Raw genomic sequence first — 19,699 nt, 5'->3', positions numbered from 1 at the left:
CCAACGCCCCTGTATCACCTTCCATCCAGCACCCAGCGCCTCTGTGGGTTGAACTGAACGGAGAAATGTAAACGCAGCCAACAGGCTCACATTCGCTGTCCCATCCCGCCCGGCGTTTGCTCAGGGGCACCGTTGGGGGGGTGGGGTGGGGGGGGCGGGGGGGGCGGGTCCTCCCACCCTGGAGGTTCCCGGGGAGGAGGAGGCGCTCGCTCTCCTCTCTGGGCAGCTCGCCCGGTCTCCGCGCAGTGAGAGGGAGGGAGCGCCGGCCGCGGGAGCGGGATGGAGAGCAGCAACCCGCAGCCCCCGAGGCCCAGCCCGAGCCCCGCGCTGAGCCTGGACGCCCGGCTGGGCGTGGACACGCGCCTCTGGGCCAAGGTGCTGTTCACCGCTCTCTACGCGCTCATCTTCGCGCTGGGCACGGCGGGCAATGCGCTGTCCGCGCACGTGGTGCTGAAGGGGCGCGCCGGGCCCCCGGGGCGCCTGCGCTACCACGTGCTCAGCCTGGCTCTCTCCGGGCTGCTGCTGCTGCTGGTCAGCGTCCCCGTGGAGCTCTACAACTTCGTGTGGTTCCACTACCCCTGGGCGTTCGGCGACCTGGGCTGCCGCGCTTACTACTTCGTGCGCGAGCTGTGCGCCTACACCACGGTGCTCAGCGTAGCCAGCCTGAGCGCCGAGCGCTGCCTGGCCGTGTGCCAGCCCCTGCGCGCCCGCCGCCTGCTGTCGCCGCGCCGGACCCGCCGCCTGCTGTCGCTCGTCTGGGCCGCCTCGCTCGGCCTCGCCCTGCCCATGGCGATCATCATGGGGCAGAAGTACGAGCTGGAGACGGCTGACGGGGAGCCGGAGCCCGCCTCGCGAGTGTGCACCGTGCTGGTGAGCCGCGCCACGCTCCGGGTCTTCATTCAGGTAAGGGGGCGGGGGGGGGGGGTTGCTAAAGGGCCGGTGTTTTCACTTCTAATACTCGCGACCGCCCCCGACTCCGAAAATTTGGGTCTCACTGCTCCATTTTACAGAGGACTTGCGGAGAGGCCTGGCAAAGATGAGGCATTAAGAGAAGTCCAGATTTGAATTCAAAACTAATTCTGAAAGTCTGCGCTCTTCCCAGTGGTGCAAGAGTGATGACCAAACGTCACTGGGCATAAGAATTGTGGGGGAGGGGTGCTGTAAAAATATAGATTTCATAATCCACTCCAGCCTTTTACTTCCTTATCATCAAAACTAACCATCTTCATTCAGCCTCACTGCAGAGATATCCAGTTTAATGGGATTTTGTGGAGATATAAAAGCAAAGCCTGAATATTCAATATTAATGATTTCAGAAGAAATACATATATTAATTGTAGCCTTAACAAGAATTTGGAAAAATATAAAGTTAAACCTGATTAGGAAACATTCCACTTGGCTTCAGAAGTTGCTTACTATGGTCACTATGGAGAATTACTCAGAAGCAACAAGGTAGGATCGCTAATTTTTAAAAATCCACTTCCTATATCAGACATGTTTGTGGGTTGTCACATTCCTTACCCAAATCTGGACCTGATGATAAAGAAGACAAAAACAAAAGCAGAAACACACCAGCAAGCAGAACAGTAATGACACTAACGAAACTGGTCATGCAGGGACTCTAGACCGCAGTCAGAAGGAGGGGCCCCATTGACAATAGTGGGCTGCTCCTACCACGTCAGGTGGACTAATCATGCCCTGAGACCCCATCGGTCCAGTCCGCACGTTGCCTTCCGCCATGCCGGCCCAAGCACATCACAGCCACAGAGCCACGTATCTAGAGCACCCATCGAGTCCCAGCAGCCTCCATGCAGATTCTGAGTTGCAGCAGAATGATCTAGCTGAATAGTCAGAGCACTGGAGCTCCTGCCTTAGGTCTGACTGTGTAGCTCCCTTCTGCACCCTGGTATGGCTGTGGCAATGAACCAGGAACCACATGCTCAAAAGGCGTGGTAGCCAAGGTCCACCAGTTTTCACAGACTAGGGTGGTAGCTTCCAGGCTGCAGCTATTTTGGAGTTGGGCTTAGGGCAGGGAGAGAGCCAAGCAAGGTCTGTGCTGTGAATACACTGCTTGCATAGTTTACATTATGTGGTGCAAACTGACCAATGCAATAGAAACCGTGAAATGTGCCAGGGGCAAACTTTTGACATTATGCGTAGTGAATTCCTTCACAGTAACAGCATTATTCAACAAATGGTATATTAAAAAATATTTAACTTGAGACATACAGTCTATGTTAACACAACAAAATAACCAAACTCAAATTAGGATTATCTCAGTCCACCTTCCTTTTTAGTGTCTCATCGCTCGCTGTCCATATTTATCAGTGCTTTTTGACCACAAAAAAATTGCTCATAGTTTTTGAAAGTACAAAAAATTGTCTAGTATTTCAAAGCTCCCAAAGATTAATTACTAACTGATGAATATATTTTTACCTTAGATTTCTGTCTTGATGGGCATCAAAGTTACAATTTGTTAATAAGTATGTTGTTGCTGATAAAACCCTGCTTGGCTCTGCAACAAACTAAAATGACTGTCACTTAGTGTTCTATTTTTCTCTTGATGCTGCTGATTTGTGAGCATGCGTTAAGAAAAAAGCACTGAGTGATAACTCCTTAAAAAGGTACAGCACTTAACCCAGATATTTTGTACTGATTTTAAAATGTTATTAAAATGTTCAGTTTAGGGGTGTCTGGGTGGTTCAGATAAGCATCTGCCTTCAGCTCAGGTTATGATCCCAGAGTCCTGGGATTGAGCCCTGCATCAGGCTCCCTGCTCAGTGGGGAGTCTGCTTCTCCCTCCCTCTCCCCTGCTCCTTCTCTCTGGCTCGCTCACTCTCTCTCTCTCTCAAATAAATAAATAAAATCTTAAAAAAAAAAAAAAACAGAAAGGGGCACCTGGGTGGCTCAGAGGGTTAAGTGTCTGCCTTTGGCTCAGGTCATGATCCCAGAGTCCTGGGATCAAGCCCTGCATTGGGCTCCTTGCTCAGCGGGGAGCCTGCTTCTCCTTCTCCCTCTGCCTCTCCCCCTGCTCATGATCTCTCTCTCTCTCTGTATCTCTGTGTCTCAAATGAATAAATAAATAATCTTTTAAAAAAAAACAGAAAAAAAGTAAAAGAATAAAATGTTCGGTTTAGGGGCACCTGGGTGGCTCAGTCGATTAAGGGTTGGACTCTCGATTTCAGCTCAGGTTGTGATCCTGGGGTCCTGGGATCAAGCCTCGTGTGGGGTCCTATACTCAGCACAAAATCTGCTTGAGGCTTCTCTCTCTCTCTCTCCCTCTGCCCCTACCCCTGCTCCCCGCACAAATAAATAATCCTTTAAAAAAACAAAAACTTAAAATGTTCAGTTTAAAACAAAATGTTCACACAGAACCAATAAAGAAAAACCTTATAACACATAGATTTTGAATATTTTTTAAGATTTTATTTATTTGTTTATTTGAGAGAGAGAGCATGAGCACAGGGAGGAGCAGAGGGGGAAGAATCTCAAGCAGACTCTGCACTCAGTGCAGAGCCTGACATGGGACCCAATCCCACGACCCCAAGATCATGACCTAAGCTGAAACCAAGAGTCGGACGTTCAACCGACTGAGCCACCCAGGCACCCCATATACCTAGAATTTTAAAAAATTAAACATTTAAAAAACAAGGTATTATATAAAAAGCTTGTTTTTCAAAAGTCAAAAAATATCAACCAATAATTACGTCACAAGGCTTGTAACATAAAACGCTGTTCCCTTACCGCCCTTTCACACTTTGATTTATATTCTCTTGTTGAGGGGCAGCTACCGTCCACCCTTAGCTTTTGCTGCTCTTTGCCTACATATTTCTAAAGAACATGCCTGCTTGATTTTGCAGTTTTTACACTTCATGCAGTGTCTTCTAACTGGAGAGAAAGAGCATTCTGCTCTCTTGCACTGCATCCCTACCCTCCTCGTCCCGCATCCACACACACTTCTCACGGCTCCTCCAGTGCAATAATAATAAGGTTCGTCTTACGCTCAGTACTTACGTACTGCAACTATGCTAAACGTTCTTCACAAATGAACCATGTCATATATTTTATTATATTTCCTTCCCAATGTTACCTTTGCTTCCTTGCCATCAATAATGGTCTTTTTTTTTCAATTGGCTTAGTTTCCTGTGATCTATTTCTCAGGCATGTTTTACTCCTCTACTAGAAGCATAAATACTATTTCAGTATGTCCAGACCCATCCAGTCAACAGTCAGTTGCATCCTCCAGTCGCCCCTGGAGCCCCCTCTCCTGCTCCAATCTAACTGGATGTGCAGCAGCATCTTCCATCACTCTGCTCTTCTGCCACATACACTATTTTTGGATCCTGGGTCTCCCTCTTTATTGCTTTACAACCTTATCTTGATGGAATATATTCTCCTGTAACCTCCTGTGACCTGAGAAAAGTTCCACAGAAGGTTTAAAAAAAAAAGTGCAATTTTGCATGTCTGAAAATGTTCCAGATTATGGACTATAAGATGGCCGGGCACAGAATTCCTCACAAGTTGTAAAGCATCACTCCACGGTTTTCCAGCTCCCACCGTTGCCTTAAAGAAGTCCAATGCCATTCTGGTTCCCAACCTTTGTATGTGCCCTGTCTTATCCCTCTGGAAGTTTTCAAGGTTCTCTTTACTCACAGCATGCTAAAAGTCGTAAGAACAGGCCTCGATGTGGGCTTATTTTCATCCATGGTTCTGGGCCCCCAAGCAGCCGTTCAATCTGGAAGCTTATATCTCTCTCTTAGAAAAACTTTCTTCAATGTGGTTTATTTTGAAAAACTATTTCCTCCCCTCTGTTTTCTCTATTTGCTTTCTAGAACCCACTATTACGTAGACGATGAGTGCCCTCAACTAATCCCAAATGTTCTTGTTGTCTCTCCTATTTTTATTGCTTTTTTCCATCTTTCTGAGAAGCTTCTCAACCTTATCTTGTAGCCCTGCTGTCGCCCTCCCCCCTCCTGCTGCTGCAGATTCCTGGGCCCTGGGCACAGCCTGATGACCAGAGCATCACAGAGCCTTGGTGCCACCACCATAAGCCATGGAATTACCTTTACAGGTGAATGTGCTGGTATCCTTCGTGCTCCCCTTGGCATTAACTGCCTTCCTGAACGGGGTCACTGTGAGCCACCTGGTGGCCCTCTGCTCCCAGGTGCCATCCACTTCTGCCCCGGGCAGCCCCACCCCCAGCCACGTGGAGCTAACGAGTGAGGAGAGGAGGACACCCCCCCTGGGGGGCCAGGCCAGCCTGGTGAGACACAAGGACTCCTGCCGGCTCCGCCGTCTCCAGCACAGCGTCCAGGTTCTCAGTTAAGTACTCAGTAACACTGCCCTGAGTGGAAGAGTTGGGGCTCCAAGGATGCCTCCCCTAGCCCCTGGCCAAGTGACCCTGAGCAAGTTACTACCTCTCTCCAGGCCTCATTTTTTTCTCTATGCCCCAGGGGAATTGTATGACCACAGGGTTTGGTGGTATGATTAAAGGCTAGAATGGGAATTCTGTACATGAAACCCCCATCTGCTCCAGGGAGTAATGCATAAAGACAAGCAGATACCCGGTTACTTTTCAGGGAGTCCAGCCTATGGATGGATACAAGGAGCAGCTATAGTTAGGGAACTGCTGCCCAGGACTGGAAGACTCATACCCGCTGGGTCCCCAGCCCAGTTCCCCACCAACTCCCTGCTTTCCCTGATACAACATTGATTGTTGGTTGGTTTTTCTAAGTATCTAGGTCAACTTGGCCTTGTAGGGGAAACATTAAGAGGCACAGGAAAACAGGCCTCTCCAAACACCTACTGTAATGCAGGCACTCACTAAGGTCTAGGAAGATTGAATAAGAGATCAGGGTCTGCTCTCATCAATGCCCCCAGTGTCGTCCATAGGATGGCAATGCAAGAGATAAATGTCATGTGATGTGACGAGAACAGAGGCAGCCCATGACGTGCGTGGACTTTCCTCTATAGAAAACGGGCAGCATAGAGAGTCAATGCCCAAGAATGCAGGGAGATTTGCTTTGGAGATAGGTTTCACTCATCAGTCTCTGGAGTGCAGGCTATGCTTCTCCGCTTCTGTGCGCGTGAGAACAGTGTGGAGAGTTGTGAAAACACAGGCTACAGGGCCCCAGTCCAGAGATTCTGATTCAGTAGCTCTGGGTGGGCCCGAGACTCTGCATTTCTACCAAGTCCCCAGTTGATGTTGATGCCCTGGTCCAGAGGCCACACAGGATTACAGAATGGATTTGCCAGGCAGGGCAGGTGTAGGGGAGGGAATGGGAGGGGTATAAGGGTAGGGACAAAGGGGCCAATTCGGAAAGTGCTGTCACAGTCCAGTGGACGGGAGATATGAGCCCCTAGGGTGGGGCCGTAGAGGTGAGGAGGGCGGAATCAAGGGATGCTAAGGAAGAGCTTTTTAATCGATTGGATCTGGGAGTGATGGAAAAGTCAACAGACTATCTGGCTTATGACTTGAGAGCCAGATGGATTGTGGACCATCAGTCAATCAGAAAAAGGAACAGAAGAGGCTTCATGAGGCAGAAGGACATTTAAGTTCAGCCGTCTCTGCCGTTAGACACCAATCAGGTGGGAACATCTAGCCCTGGTTTCTAGAGTATATTCTGGTGGTCAGAAGGAGGTTAGAGAGGTTTTAGAAGTTTCTAGAAGCATGTTGGTGTACAGGTGGGGGTTAAAGTGGGCATTCACCCAGACATCAGGGTAACATCAGGTTTGGCTTCAGATTCAGAGCAGAATGTCAGATAGCCTCGAAGTTCCCTCCCAACCCCTGGATTGTGGGAACAAATTCCAGGGAGATGCTGTGGTCACCTTGGCATCTTCCTCCCTGGAGATGGCATAAGTGGGAACGTTTGCTCTCTGTCGCTCTGTCCCTCCCGACCTGTTCTGCAGGAGCCATTGTGGCTGTGTATGTCTTCTGCTGGATGCCGTATCACGTCCGCAGGCTCATGTACTGCTACGTTTCCGATGACGGGTGGACTGGGTAGGTGCAGCGGAGGGATCCAAGAATGTAGGCAAAGGGCCACTGGGTTGGGCCTGGGACTTTCTATGCTCTCCACAGGGATTCCCAGTTGCTGGGTCTTTGGGAACTCTGGCCTCCATTCTAGCTGGTCCTGCCCAGTCTGTGCCCTCAAACGCTCTGAGCTGGGGGTGGGGAACGGGGCGTTTTCTAGCAACTTCACCGAACTGATAAGGTCATGTGAGTGCGAAGTCTCAGTGGTGACCAGGGCTATGGGCATCCTGACCACAAGATGGAGAGGCCCTCGGGTGGGGGAGCAGGGGGAGGGCCTTGCTATTGCAAGGAGAGGGAAGGAAGCCTCAGAGCCTCCCTGAGTCCATGAGCTAACAAGGGCCCCTTAGACAGAGACCAGACCACGTATGCCTTTTGGGACACAACTGGAAAAGAGGAGAGAATCTACTGTCTTCCTTTGGGAAATCACTATGCCTCTGATCCTAAGTGGAAAGCAAACATCCAAGAGAAGAGAGATCCATGTAGTCTCCAAGGAAATGGCTGTGTCAACAGATGCCTCATCCTCGAGGGCAACTAGTGCCCCTTACATTCAAATGCATATGCAAAGCCCACCCCACAGCTGAGAATCCTTGTGGCGAGGAACATGGCTTCTCAGAAAGACGTTCACTTCTTAGGGAAGCCACGTCTCCTGGACCACCCCCAGCAGCACAAGGCTCCTGGCGTCCCAGCGGGCTAGGAGACAGCCCCTGTCAATCACGAGGTGCACCCTTCACTGCGCAGGGCACCGAGAACTGCACGGGGAACGGGGACTCAGAGGCTGGGTGGAGCGCACCTGCCAAGGGCAGCTGGTGTTGATGGACCGTTTATCGAATTCACACCATGCTTCCCAGTAGCAGAAAACAGGCCTTCCTCACCTGGCCCTTTGGAGGAGAGATGCTTTCTCTAGAAGAAAGGGGTGGACCCTGTGAGGAGGTGCAGGTCCTCTAACACACCTCCCGGGTTTCTCTTCCAGGACACTCTACAATTTCTATCACTACTTCTACCTGGTGACAAACACGCTCTTCTACGTCAGTTCAGCGGTGACCCCTGTCCTGTACAACGTCGTATCGTCCTCCTTCAGAAAACTCTTCCTGAAAGCCCTAGGCTCCCTGTGTCGAGAGCACCACCGCATGGAGCCATGACCCCAGGGAGCCCCGGAGCCCCCCTGAATGGACCCAGCTTCGGGCTCCGGGGATCCCCCAGGCACGCTGACCTGGATGAAACAGAAGAATGAACGAAGCAAACAGTGACTGACCGCTCAGTCATCTAGCATTCAGACAAGCAATGTTACCATAAGTAACTCAAGCTCTGCAGTCAGATGCACTCACCTGGACCCCCGGCCCCGCCACTTATCAGCTGTGCATCTGCAGGCCAGTCGCTTACACGCTGAGCCTCGGTCTTCCCCTCTGTGTGATGGAGATGAACAGTACCCAGCTCTTAGAGTTGTTTGAAGATTAAAGTGTTTAGCACAGTGCCTAGTGCATAATAAATAATAAATGTTGACTGGCATATTTTTGTCATCATTGTTACTGTTCTTATTATTGCTGTTTTTCACTCTCCTGGATGTCCACCACATTCTCCTGTAGCTTTATGCTCATCAGTGGTGTGCTCAGATGTCCTAAGAATTTCCGCAAATGACAAAGGACAGTGCTCCAGAAGCTTACTGCATTGTCACGTCACATGAGCTGTAGTAACCTTCTCCAGTCTTGCCCAGCAGGACTCCATGAGCCATGGGAGGGCCTGGGGGCACCCACTCCCCTCCCCTGGCCTCAGGCCAGCATGACTGCCTGACGCCAGGCATTGGGACCACCCTGGGCGGGGGGACAGATGTGTGACTGACCTGGAAGCAGGAGGGTGCCAAACTACTATTTATTCTGGGGATCCTGGGAATACGCTCATGACCACTGCCACCTTCTATGTGGGAAAACAAGAGCAAAGAGAAGTTAAGGAAGGTTCTTCTGCCACTACTTAGTAACTCAGGGACCGAAGGCCAGGCTTGGGAGAGAGCGATAAGGCTCACCAGTGCATCCTGCTGCTTCCCAAGAGTCTGATGGCCAAAGGACAACAGAAACAAAAGGCTCAACATGAAGGAACTGAGTGAATCATGATAATCCACTCCACAAATTCTATTTGTCAGGCCACCATTAAATAATAAGTATAAATCTTATTCAGCAACATAAACATTATGGTTGTACTATTAAAAAAGAACATGATACAAAAATACATGATGATATTATGTAGAAATCATTCAGATGCAGAGAAAAGGTCTAGAATGAAGAAGCCCTTAGTGAAAATGGTGGGTTTGCTAAGGAGGCACGAGTGACCCGAGGACAGGGGTGGTTTCTGTTCTCTTCATGCCAGGATCTGAACCTAATGATGCCTGCCATGCAGCAGACACTCAGATGTCTGGTGAAGGGCGGGGAAACCTGGATTGTTTTCCTCTAATTTGTTGGTATAATATTGTTTGTATATCTAAATAACAAATTTCAAGTAGAAATTAAGTTCCCCCTATCGTCCAGAGAGCCCAGAGTGTGGGATGGATCCTCCGTCACTTATTAGTTGTGTGACTTAAGTTCCTTCACCTGCTTGGGCCTCATGTCGAGTCTGTGAAATAGACATCGTAACAATTATCCCCTGGGTTTCAAGAATTAAATGGTATCATAAATATGAAAAAATGTTTGAAAGTGTAGTACCTAGCACCAGAAAGAGCTCGGTTAGTAGTGGCTGTCATTAATATAAAGGAAGCTCTTGGTCACCAAATGCAAATTATCTTTCTAATTCTGTATTTAAACAACTTAAGCTGTTTGTGTGGTTGGCTGGACCGTTGGCTTGCTTGGCTAAGATCAAGAGACCCCAAAGGTGTTCCTTTCATCAGCCTTAGTCTTACAGCCATGACTTCCCATCAGTGCCAGAATTTTAGGACACTTCCACCAAACTTTGAAAGATGAAGGATGCACTGCCCACCTGTATGAGTTTCCTAGCACTGCAAAGTATGTGGCTTAGAACAACAGAAATCTATTCTCTCACAGTTCTCAAAGCTACAAGTTCGAAATCAAGGTGTCAGCAGGGCCATGCTCCCCAAAGGCTTGAGAATAGAATCCTTCCTTGCTTCTTCTAGCTTCTGGTGGTTCCCAGCAATCCTTGGCTTGCCGGTTCATCATTCCGACCTCTGTCTTGATGGTTACATGGCAGCCTTCCTCTGCTACTCACTCTCTTCTTAAGACACCAGCCATACTGGATTAGGAGCCCACTTTATTCCAGTATGACTTCATCTCAACTAATTACATGAGCAACAACCTTATTTCCAAATAAGATCACATTCTTAAGTATCCAGGGTTAGGACCTGGATATATTTTCGGGGATGTGATTCAACCCAAAACAGCAACCAAACCCACCCTTCTTAGTAGGGTGGACTGCCACCCTTGGGAAAGATCCTTTTATAGAGCAAGAACCAGAGTTAGAGTGGCCAGAGATCCCAAGAGAGAGAAATTTAAAGAAAGGCAAAGGGAAACTGGGACAGTATATTCAGTGAATGACAAATGTAGTCATGGATTCTTGTTTCTTCTCTAGACATGAAGGGCTTGAAAACTGCACTGGCTTTCCAACTGTTTTGTTAATTAAAATGCTAATTCCTTCTGAGCTGGGAAGTCTGCCTAAGCAAGTAGACTAAAAAAGAAACGAAAGCCATTGACATTGGACGTGCCCTTGGTTCATGTCTTCCTTAAAGAGCTGTTGCAGACTCTAAAGCCAGATCTGGAAGGTTTAATGCAAATCTTGTTATTAAAACGTTTCTAAACATTAATCCTGAGATTGCCCAGACTCAGGATGGTACATAATGTAATATATTGGCTATATGCTGGCATCCAGCACTACCTCCCACAGGCAACCCAACACCTCTCCCAATGAAAGAATTTTGGATCCATACTTTTATCGTACAGAGAGCCTTTGAAGCCAACAGTGCCTTTCTAATATGTGACATTTGGTGGAAGTAAATTACTCAAGATGGAAAGCAGCTGTGATGTTAGTGGAACGATGCTTACACCTGTAGGCATGAATCTAGATTTGTTCTGTCACTTGATAGCTGTGTGATCTTAGACAAGTCATTCAAACTCGCTGAGCCATAGCTTTTTCATCTGAAGACGTTCCCATTGGTATCTACTTCAGAGTATTGTTGATTAAATAATAAGCAGTCAGTCACCTAGTTAAATGCCTGGCACATAGTAGGTGTTCAAAAATGTTTGCTACCAACTGTTACTCATTTCAGAGCTAACACATTCTCCAGGGGGCCAGGTGACCTGGCAAAGGAATCAAGGCATGAAACCAAGTCTCTGGGTTTCAAATTCCATGCCCTCTCTCTGCCACATCTGCCGGGAGAACTCTGACATCCATGTGAACGTTGTTCTTACAGCCCAATTTCTCTTCCTTTACTGCAAGAGTTCTCAAATTGCTGGAAGTATTCAGGAAAAAAGAGCCACCGTCTGTGTATTTATTATTCTTATCTGGTTTGAGGGTGATTATTATTTCTGGTCTTGCAGAAGTACAGATTTCAGTATCTTCCAATGCTCTGGAAGTTTTAATTTTATTATGGCAAAATACAGGTAAAATTTACCATTAGTGTCATTTAGCACATTCACAATGTAATGCAACCATCACCTCTGTCTGGTTCCAGAACGTTTCCTGGAATTTCTATTCCACAGGAATTCTCTCCTCTTTGGAGGTTAATGACTTTAAATCACACATGTTGCTGTGTCAGTCGACTCTCATTTCTATTGGTCTTCTGTCTGTATTTCTGGAGAGATGCACTAGTCTCCAATCATGGTTATGCAACTATTCCATTATTACCCTATTCTTTTCCTGTTCTGGCTTTCTAGATTTCACAGCAGTGCTGGCATAACTACAAAGTTTTGTGACCATTATCATCTCTTTGGGTTTAACTTTGAACTTTAAAGTATCTCTTCACCCATTTAATTTTCTAAAAAAAATTTTTTTATCTTTCAAAAGGGATTTTTTTAATTTTATTTTATTATGTTAATTACCATACATTACATCATTAGTTTTTGATGTAGTGTTCCATGATTCATTGTTTGCATATAACACAATTTTGAAGCCCATTCTGTTAGCTTTCCTAACCCAGTCTCAGAGCTTCCAGCTGCTATTAGGTGAATTTAATCCATTTATGTTTATTGTGATGAGGGATACATTTGGATGTGTTTCTGTCAACTACTTTATTTACCAAGTTTCTTCTCTCTCCCCTCCCCAGCCTGTTCTTCCCTTGTACCACATACACTGGGTTTTTTTGGTGTCGCTCTCCCTTTACTTTTTAGATGTTGGACATCCAGAGATTACCGTTGTTTTTTTTAACATGTATTTAAATGTTTCTTTTCTGCTAACATGTTAATCAATCCCATCCCATTAAATCAAGAATTTTAACTCAATTTCACTTATCAGTTCCTCCATCACCAGCCACTCCCACTCCCAGCTCCCATGTTGGAAGCACCTAAGACAGAAAAGAGCCCATTGATGGGCACAAGCACTACCATTTGCTGGGCATATTCAAGTCTTCAAGGACACAGCAGTGAATTTGTCTTACAAAGTTCCTACTTCCATGGGGAAAGACAAATAAAACACTAAACAAAATGTATTCTATTGGGGACGACCTCATTAAGGAGGGGACCTATGAGGATCTGAGTGATGTGAAGGGAAGAAGCGTTCTGAGCAGAGGAAGCAACAGACCTGAGGTGGGTACTTGCCTGGGAGTGGCCAAGTGGGCCAGGAGAGCCAGATGGCTAATGTGCCGTGAGCAAGGGGAACAGTCAAATGTTAGCACAGATCAGCAACATTCCTGTTTACTGCCTTCTCAGAGACACCATCCCCACGCCTCAGCTGCACCTTCCGGCTACTTTACTCTTGAGCTTGTCTGGTTATTTCATCTGCCTACTGAGGTTTTAGTTTTGATTTCCAAGATCTATAATCCATCTTTTTTGTTCTGGATACCATGTAATTTCACTGTGTTCTGATCTTAATCACACTTGTTTTATAGGATTCTGTTTGCTTTATTGACTCTTTATTGAGGTTATCACCCTTCACTATATAACATTTACTTTTTCAGGAGTCTTAGTTTTTTGTTGATTTCCAGACTAGAGAGTTCCTGTTTGCTTATTTTGTTTACTATAAACTGCCCCCACATGACTGTGGGGGACAGGACAATGCCCTGGAGAGAGGTGTGCCAAAAGCTTGTCTTCACAAAAGTCTGGACCCCCATGCCCTCCTCCTTGAGGCTCCACACTCTGCCTTAGCAACAGCCACCTGCTCAGCCCACGTTGGTGGCATCTGTAAGTGTTGCAGAAGAGCTGGAAGGAATCGAATAGCCCAGCTGCCCTAAACTATAATCACCCTGACAAATGCCCCAGGCCCCCTTCCAGCTTCCTTAGCCACTCTGAAGCACACAGCACCCCTGACCCCATCTTCCCATGCAGGTTTCTCTGCATGGTCTGAGCTGTGCTTTCCTTCATTTCTGCTCTTCTGTACACCTAATTTTGTCTGCTTTTCTCTTTCAGGGATTCCCCCACATGTGAATATATGTTTATTTTTATGGATTTATCATTTCCTTTCCAAAACTGTCTTTTCTGAGATTTTAACAGGGAGCCCCTGGAGATCACTAGCCACACTATTTCCTCTCAAAATAATGCAATTAATACTTACCAAAGAAACCATAAGTGCACTCTATGTTTTATTTATAAGGCTGGAACAAACAAGAATATTTTGGGTTTTTTTTTCAAGTTTAAATTAAAAAAATGGGAAGAGTAGCACAGAAGCTGCTATTCACAAAAGACAAATATAACTAAAGAAGGTAAGTTTTTATTCCAAGATAGGAATAATGGCATATACAAAGTGATCGTTTTATAAACATTGAACTAATCTTTTATACTCGTGGGCTTTTTTTTTTTTTCCTTAGGGGAAAAAAAAAGTAACTCTTTGGCATCATCTTTTAAAATAATTTCTTCTTGGACGATTATCCATTAGAGTGCTTATAAATGTCTGAGGTGGATGTGTCGGAATGCCTTCTGATGGTTCATTTCTAAATATCTTTAAATTCTTTCTTCAGTTAGGGACACTCCAAAAGCACTGTGGTGCAGGGCAAGACAGACTCTGGTCCAGGATGCAGGAGTCTACTCGTCCATCCTTCTGCTCCTCTCCTGCACTGTGATCTTAGAGAGGTATATGCCCTCTGCATCTGAACCCTCTCGTCTTCCAAGTGGAGAATAACTGCACCCACGCGGGCTGTTGGAAGGACTAAGCAGGATCCTAACTGTAAAAGCACATGGTCCAACGCGTGGCCTGTGGTTGGAGACTCTAACGCGCTGGCTTGATACATATTCTGGCAGACAAATGGACCGGTGAGCATCATGGAACATTCCTGCTGTCTTCTCTGCTCTGCCCCCTTCCACTCTGATTGGGGCCAAGAACTCATAAGAGAAAACAAGCTATTTAAGGAACGAAAAACTGAGCTTCAGTAAATTACAGTCAGAAGTTTAGCTCTTACCAACTATTTTCTATGTCGCTTTGGTTGTGTTTGTTGTTTCAAAGCAAGCGATTTGGTCCTCTTTCCTTTGTAAGGCAAAGTCTGTCTCTTCAGGTCAACCTCAGCAACCCTAATTTCCTTTCTGAAACCCTTTTTGTTTTAAAGAAAGTTTCTTTTCACTTTTGCCCTAAGAGGTAGGGTATTGACCCTATACTATTTTATTTTAATAGAATCATATGTGCTCTGACGTAAAACCATTTGCTTTACTTTATTAGAGTTGATGCCTTTGGGCTAGCTTCTAGAAGAGCAAACTTGTAGGCAATTACATAATTCTTAGGAAATGACCTTAGTTTCTTCCTATCTCCAACCTTTGTACTTAAAATGTTCTTCTGGAATATTGCTTTGTAGTAGGCGATAAGGAAACCCACATAGCCAAAATCCTATCCTTCACCCAAAATACTGGCACCTCTGTGAGAAAATCCAAGAGCGATCCTTTAGCACTAAGAGAAAAGTCAGGTTTGTCCATGGAAGCACATGGATGACATGACAGCAGGCAACAGTTTGTTCTTCATGAAACAAGCTTCAACAGAGCCCAGGGCCACGTGGTCTGGCCCGGTAACCGGCAGGCATGGGTTTGCGCTCCTGCTCACCACCAACTCCTCCTCGTTGCTCTCGCTAAGACTCCGTGCACGTCCCGGCCCAGGGTTCCCAGCACACAGCACAAGGGGGCAGCACACCAGTCCCGGGGCCGTTCCAGTTCGAGCACCCAGGGATCTCAGATCTCCTGTAGCCTCAAGCGCATGAGGTTCTGAAGGCTCCACTCTTGCAGAGAACCCGCTGCTGTCGCCCTCAGATGTGCCGCCCCGTCAGAAAGAAGAGCGGCCGGTCTTCCTTGGCGTTGGCGGTCTGGAATTCGTCCCTCAGCCGGAACTGCCACTCGTCTTCCAGCTCGAGGCGGACCACCGTCTGCCGCAGGGAGTTCCGGTCCTGGCAGATGACGCACAGGGTGGCACCTACAAGCACGAGCAACGGCAGAGGCGTTGAAGAAAACAGGTGAGTTTATCCAAATGCAAGCGACCGCCTGCACTCTACTTGCAATAAGGAAACACGATGCTGCTTGGGAGGAAAGGACCAGACCACCAGGTGGCCTCCTGTGACTTTTGGAACGCTTCATAATCTTAACAGGACACACAGTGCGATTGTTAGTTGGGGAGGCCAGAAGAAAGTCCAGAAAGAAGTAGGGGGAAGGAAGGGGAGAGAACCAGAAGCAGACACATGGGTCTGATCACAAACCAAGTGGTCCCAGCTCCAGCCCTGTGTGAACTGCCCTGTGCTAGCCCGCCTCCCGGCGGGACCCCACCTTCTCATCCCACGCAAGCTGCCTGCATCCAGGCCCGACGCAGCAACCCCCGCTCCCCGCCCAGCCTTGGGAATTCTCCCTCCTCTCCACTTCTCGAATCATCGATCCATCACTCTGGCTTGTTCATCCGTTCATTCTGTTGGTCTGTCTCCCTCCTACCCACACATCCTGTCCTCCTGTTACACAAAATGTTTCCCGAAGGCAAAGACTGTGTTAGAAACCTCTTATTACTTCCCAAGCCTTATAGAGCATTGGTGCTCAGGAAACACCTGCTCGAGAAAGTCAGAGTGAAGACGCCCAGGGTTAAGTGCAGATCGGTGAGGGATCCCAGCTGCCTGGAAACCATTTTTTTATGTCCTATAGAATCAATGTCTGTCACTCTCAACACCTCTAGCATGACAACAGCTACAGAAGGAGGGAGGTCAGAGTAAAAGGCAAAGAGTAGGCAACACCGCCGAGACGAGGAGGAAGAACTCGGGTACCAGGAGGAAGGAACTGAGGGAACTGGGTGCTGATGCTAAGAATCTGGGCTGAAGAGGAACACAGAAGGTGAAACTATCTCTTTGCCTAAAAGAAAGGGGATGTGTCTGGTCTCTACCAAGGCAGGTACAAGGGAATGAGAGTCACCCTGGGATTGCATCCCAGCCTTCTTGTACTTTCCTGGATAATTGGGGCAGTCATATTTCCTCTCTGAGCCTCCGTTTACCCACAGGCAAATAAGGATGAGGACCAGAAGTCATCTCCTCAGATGCACTGGGTAATGAAAGGCATTCAAATCAAGGTCCAGAGTAAAAGGTATGAGCAGTTACCTTTCAGAAAATGAAACTTTTTCAAAAAGCTAGCTCCCACAAAAGAATCACAGAGGTACAGCAGGAGTCCACTAAACATGAAGTCAGAGCAGCTGATGTTTCGAGAGTGGGGCCTGGAGCTCACATAGCACACAGAAATCTGAAAAAGAAGAAATCCAAGAGAAACCATTGTTTTCCCTGAAATTCTCAACCACATAACGCTAGGGCTTTGCATCCAACAAAGACTAACTGCTTGGTCAAGCTCAAGGCTGCTGGCGGCGGGGGGAGGGGGGCAGGTGCAGAGACGATATTTAGTGTTATTTTCAAATCTAAATCCTAAAAATCAATTCCAGGAAATTTCTCCCGATTATCTACTCACTAATTCATCCGAGCATCAGAAGTGTTTTGGCATCAGAGTCGGCTTTCATTCCTAATTTATGATATCGGGGGCTAAGCATTTAAACTCTCTCAGCTATAAAGCGAGGTAAACACCAGAGGCAAAGGAACTCAGTAGCAGTTACAAGTCCGAGTCCTGGACGGTGGCGCATCTGTTTTAGGAACATGGTGGACTCGTGGGCTCAGCCGGGGGCGGGCGGCGGGGGTGGTGGTTCTGAAAGTCACCTGAGATCCCAGGTTAAGGTAGCAGTCGACCGAGAGCACAGGGTGGCTGTGGTTCTTCAGGGAGAGCGGGAAGAAGCGGTGGCTGTGGTGCTGCAGAAACTTCTCCAGCAGCAGCTGTGCGGGGGCCGCGAGGAATGTGTGCTTGCTGTCCGGGGCGCAGATGTACTGGGCCGGCACGATGGGCACGGGGTTGTCAGACACCTGTGCGGGGAGGCGTGGGGTCAGCCGCTCCCAGCCACTCCCCCCAGCCAGGATTCTGGGGGTGGGGGGAGTGGCCCCGGCCGGGAAGACTCAGTCGCAGGGTAGGGCTGGCAGGGGAGAACCCAACCTTCAACCATAAAATTCTCTATTAAGAAAAATAGGGCTTTTCCCCAAGTGGGACGTGTGAAACTAATGAATGTGATCAGGAAGAACTGCTACAGTGATCACTCCATGCAGAAAACCGGCCGTCTGGTCTAGAAAAATCGAGAGAACCCATGGAGCTTGGGAACTCTCCCCCAAATCCAAGGATGCAAACTTCTGGGCAGGTTCGGCCTCCTCCTGGCCCCCAGATCGTATCCGCCTCCCACCCACCCCCACTGCACTTCCTGCTAACCCCTGCCAATCCTCTCCCACCACCTCCTACTCCAGAGCCAACACGCTTTCCAGGCTGCAGCCAGACGGACTGTCGACATAAATCAAACTCATCAAATCCTCCGCTGGACACCCATCAGTGGTTTCTCATTACTCCTACAGAAAGTCCAGAACGTTCCCATGGCTGTTAAGGCCCTGCCTACTCTCTTCAGCCCATCTCTGCCACTCTCCCTGCCCGTTATGTTTCTTCCACACTCACCTCCTCGCCCCAGCCGCTCAGCTCCTTCGCCCAGATTCTTCCCTGAACCTGGATATGAAGCCGTTTCTCACCAGCCCCCCACCCCCGGGTCTCTGCTTTAATGTCACTTTCTCAGGGACACTCACACAGACTCCCACCCCCACCCTTCACACAGGGAAGTCTCCCTGTGACAAACATCACCCCAGCAGTGCTTATCACAAGGACACCTCGCTACCTACTTAACATCTGCCTCAGCTGCAAGGCTCTACACTCCTGATTGAAGGGACGGTGTGTTCAGTAAATACTTAATGAGTAAATGAAAATAAGTTATTTCATTCAGATGAATGATTACCAAATGTTCCCAGCTCTCCTATATATATCAACATGCAACTAAACCCAATGGAAAAGAAGATGATGCTCAAAATAGGAATGAAGATAAAATATATAAGCTAAAAAATGATACTGAGGAATATAAAGAAAAATTGGTTTGAAAAGCATAACAGGCTCCAGGTGCCTGGGTGGCTCAGTCAGTTAAGCGTCTGCCTTCAGCTCAGGTCATGATCTCAGGGTCCTGGGATCAAGCCCCTCATTAGGCTCCTTGCTCAGCGGGGAGTCTGATTTTCCCTCTGCCCCTCCCCACTGTTCGTGATCTCTCTTTCTGTCGATCTCTCTCAAATAAATAAAATCTTCAAAAAAAAGCACATCAGGCTCTTTGATAGACTTAATGTGACAAAGATCAGAATTTTAAAAATTAAACTTATAAATCTAAGATTTATATATAAATTATAATTTAATTTATAATTTAAGATTTCAGTAAGAAATCTTAGTGGTGGGGGTGGGTAGGACTTAATGATTCTCAAGTTCTTCTGGAGGTACGGACCTTTTATTTAAATGTCTTGCTACTTTTTAAGAGAAATGAGCATGGACTTTCCCTTTCAAAGAAGGCTTCACTCCCTGCTGATCGGAAGGGGCAGATGGGTAGGGGTTGGGGACTGGTATCCGAATTCAGACCTGGCCCAGCTCAGGATAAGTAAGCCACCACATAAGGATTTAGTGGAGACAAGGAAGGACAGAGGCTGGGAGGAGGCGGGTGGCACTGGGACCGGCTGATGTCCAGCATCAGGGCAACATTCAAGTTAGATGGAAGGAAAAAGCAGAGAATGGGGCTCTGGCCCAGGGATCAGAGAGGCATGCCAGCCCCATATGGCTTCCTGGAAGACACAGACCTCTGAGGGTTTGCTGCGACTTTGCACCTCAAATTCTGCAGCTAGCACGGCCATAATCAGACCACGTTTCTCCCCACCAGGAGGCTGGCTCATGCACAGACAGCACAGCTACTGAGCCAGCCTGTTGGTGCGCTCGGTTATTTGGCCAGGCCCTGTCCGGGTGCCCGCTGATGAGCATGGCGCCCCGCGCCCCCAGGAGCTCTGTCCAACAGGGAAGCCAGACCAGTGAGCACAGAGCACAGTGACAGGACAGCTAGGTCGGCGGTGGGAGTGCGGGCGGGATGTGTACTAGGTGCTGATGAGAACCTGAGTTCAAGAGAAACCCGACAGCATGTTTCCCTTCC

The 19,699-nt window shown here is 47.8% G+C and overlaps 2 protein-coding genes across 2 annotated transcripts in view; one reads left to right on the top strand and one right to left on the bottom strand.

The window, feature by feature from the left end:
- Positions 1 to 279: 279 nt before the first annotated feature.
- Positions 280 to 8,241, top strand: NTSR2 (neurotensin receptor 2). Its single transcript, XM_021697669.1, has 4 exons — positions 280 to 903; positions 5,072 to 5,321; positions 6,910 to 7,000; positions 8,001 to 8,241. Exons 1-4 carry the CDS (start codon positions 280 to 282, stop codon positions 8,167 to 8,169), a joined length of 1,134 nt encoding a protein of 377 aa, XP_021553344.1. The 3' UTR covers positions 8,170 to 8,241.
- A 7,157-nt stretch (positions 8,242 to 15,398) lies between these two features.
- Positions 15,399 to 19,699, bottom strand: part of GREB1 (growth regulating estrogen receptor binding 1) — a 67,774-nt gene continuing 63,473 nt past the window's right edge. The window contains exons 30-32 of the mRNA XM_021697573.1: positions 17,319 to 17,519; positions 16,719 to 16,857; positions 15,399 to 15,562 (exon numbers count right to left, since the gene is read on the bottom strand). Of these exons, the coding sequence (XP_021553248.1) occupies positions 15,399 to 15,562; positions 16,719 to 16,857; positions 17,319 to 17,519 (504 nt within the window). The remainder of the gene's footprint in view (positions 15,563 to 16,718; positions 16,858 to 17,318; positions 17,520 to 19,699) is intronic.

Source organism: Neomonachus schauinslandi, chromosome 10 (assembly GCF_002201575.2).
Source record: "Neomonachus schauinslandi chromosome 10, ASM220157v2, whole genome shotgun sequence".
NCBI classification, from domain to species: domain Eukaryota; kingdom Metazoa; phylum Chordata; class Mammalia; order Carnivora; family Phocidae; genus Neomonachus; species Neomonachus schauinslandi.
Note: the sequence above shows the minus strand (reverse complement) of the source record. Positions and strands in the feature narration are given on the sequence as shown.

What these genes read in the sequence shown, in the direction of transcription:
- NTSR2 (XM_021697669.1), top strand. Translation starts at nt 280, where the DNA reads ATGGAGAGCAGCAACCCGCAGCCCCCGAGGCCCAGCCCGAGCCCCGCG. An exon ending in CGCTCCGGGTCTTCATTCAG is followed by an intron (nt 904 to 5,071) that starts GTAAGGGGGCGG and finishes TTACCTTTACAG; the next exon opens with GTGAATGTGCTGGTATCCTT. An exon ending in TCCGATGACGGGTGGACTGG is followed by an intron (nt 7,001 to 8,000) that starts GTAGGTGCAGCG and finishes TTTCTCTTCCAG; the next exon opens with GACACTCTACAATTTCTATC.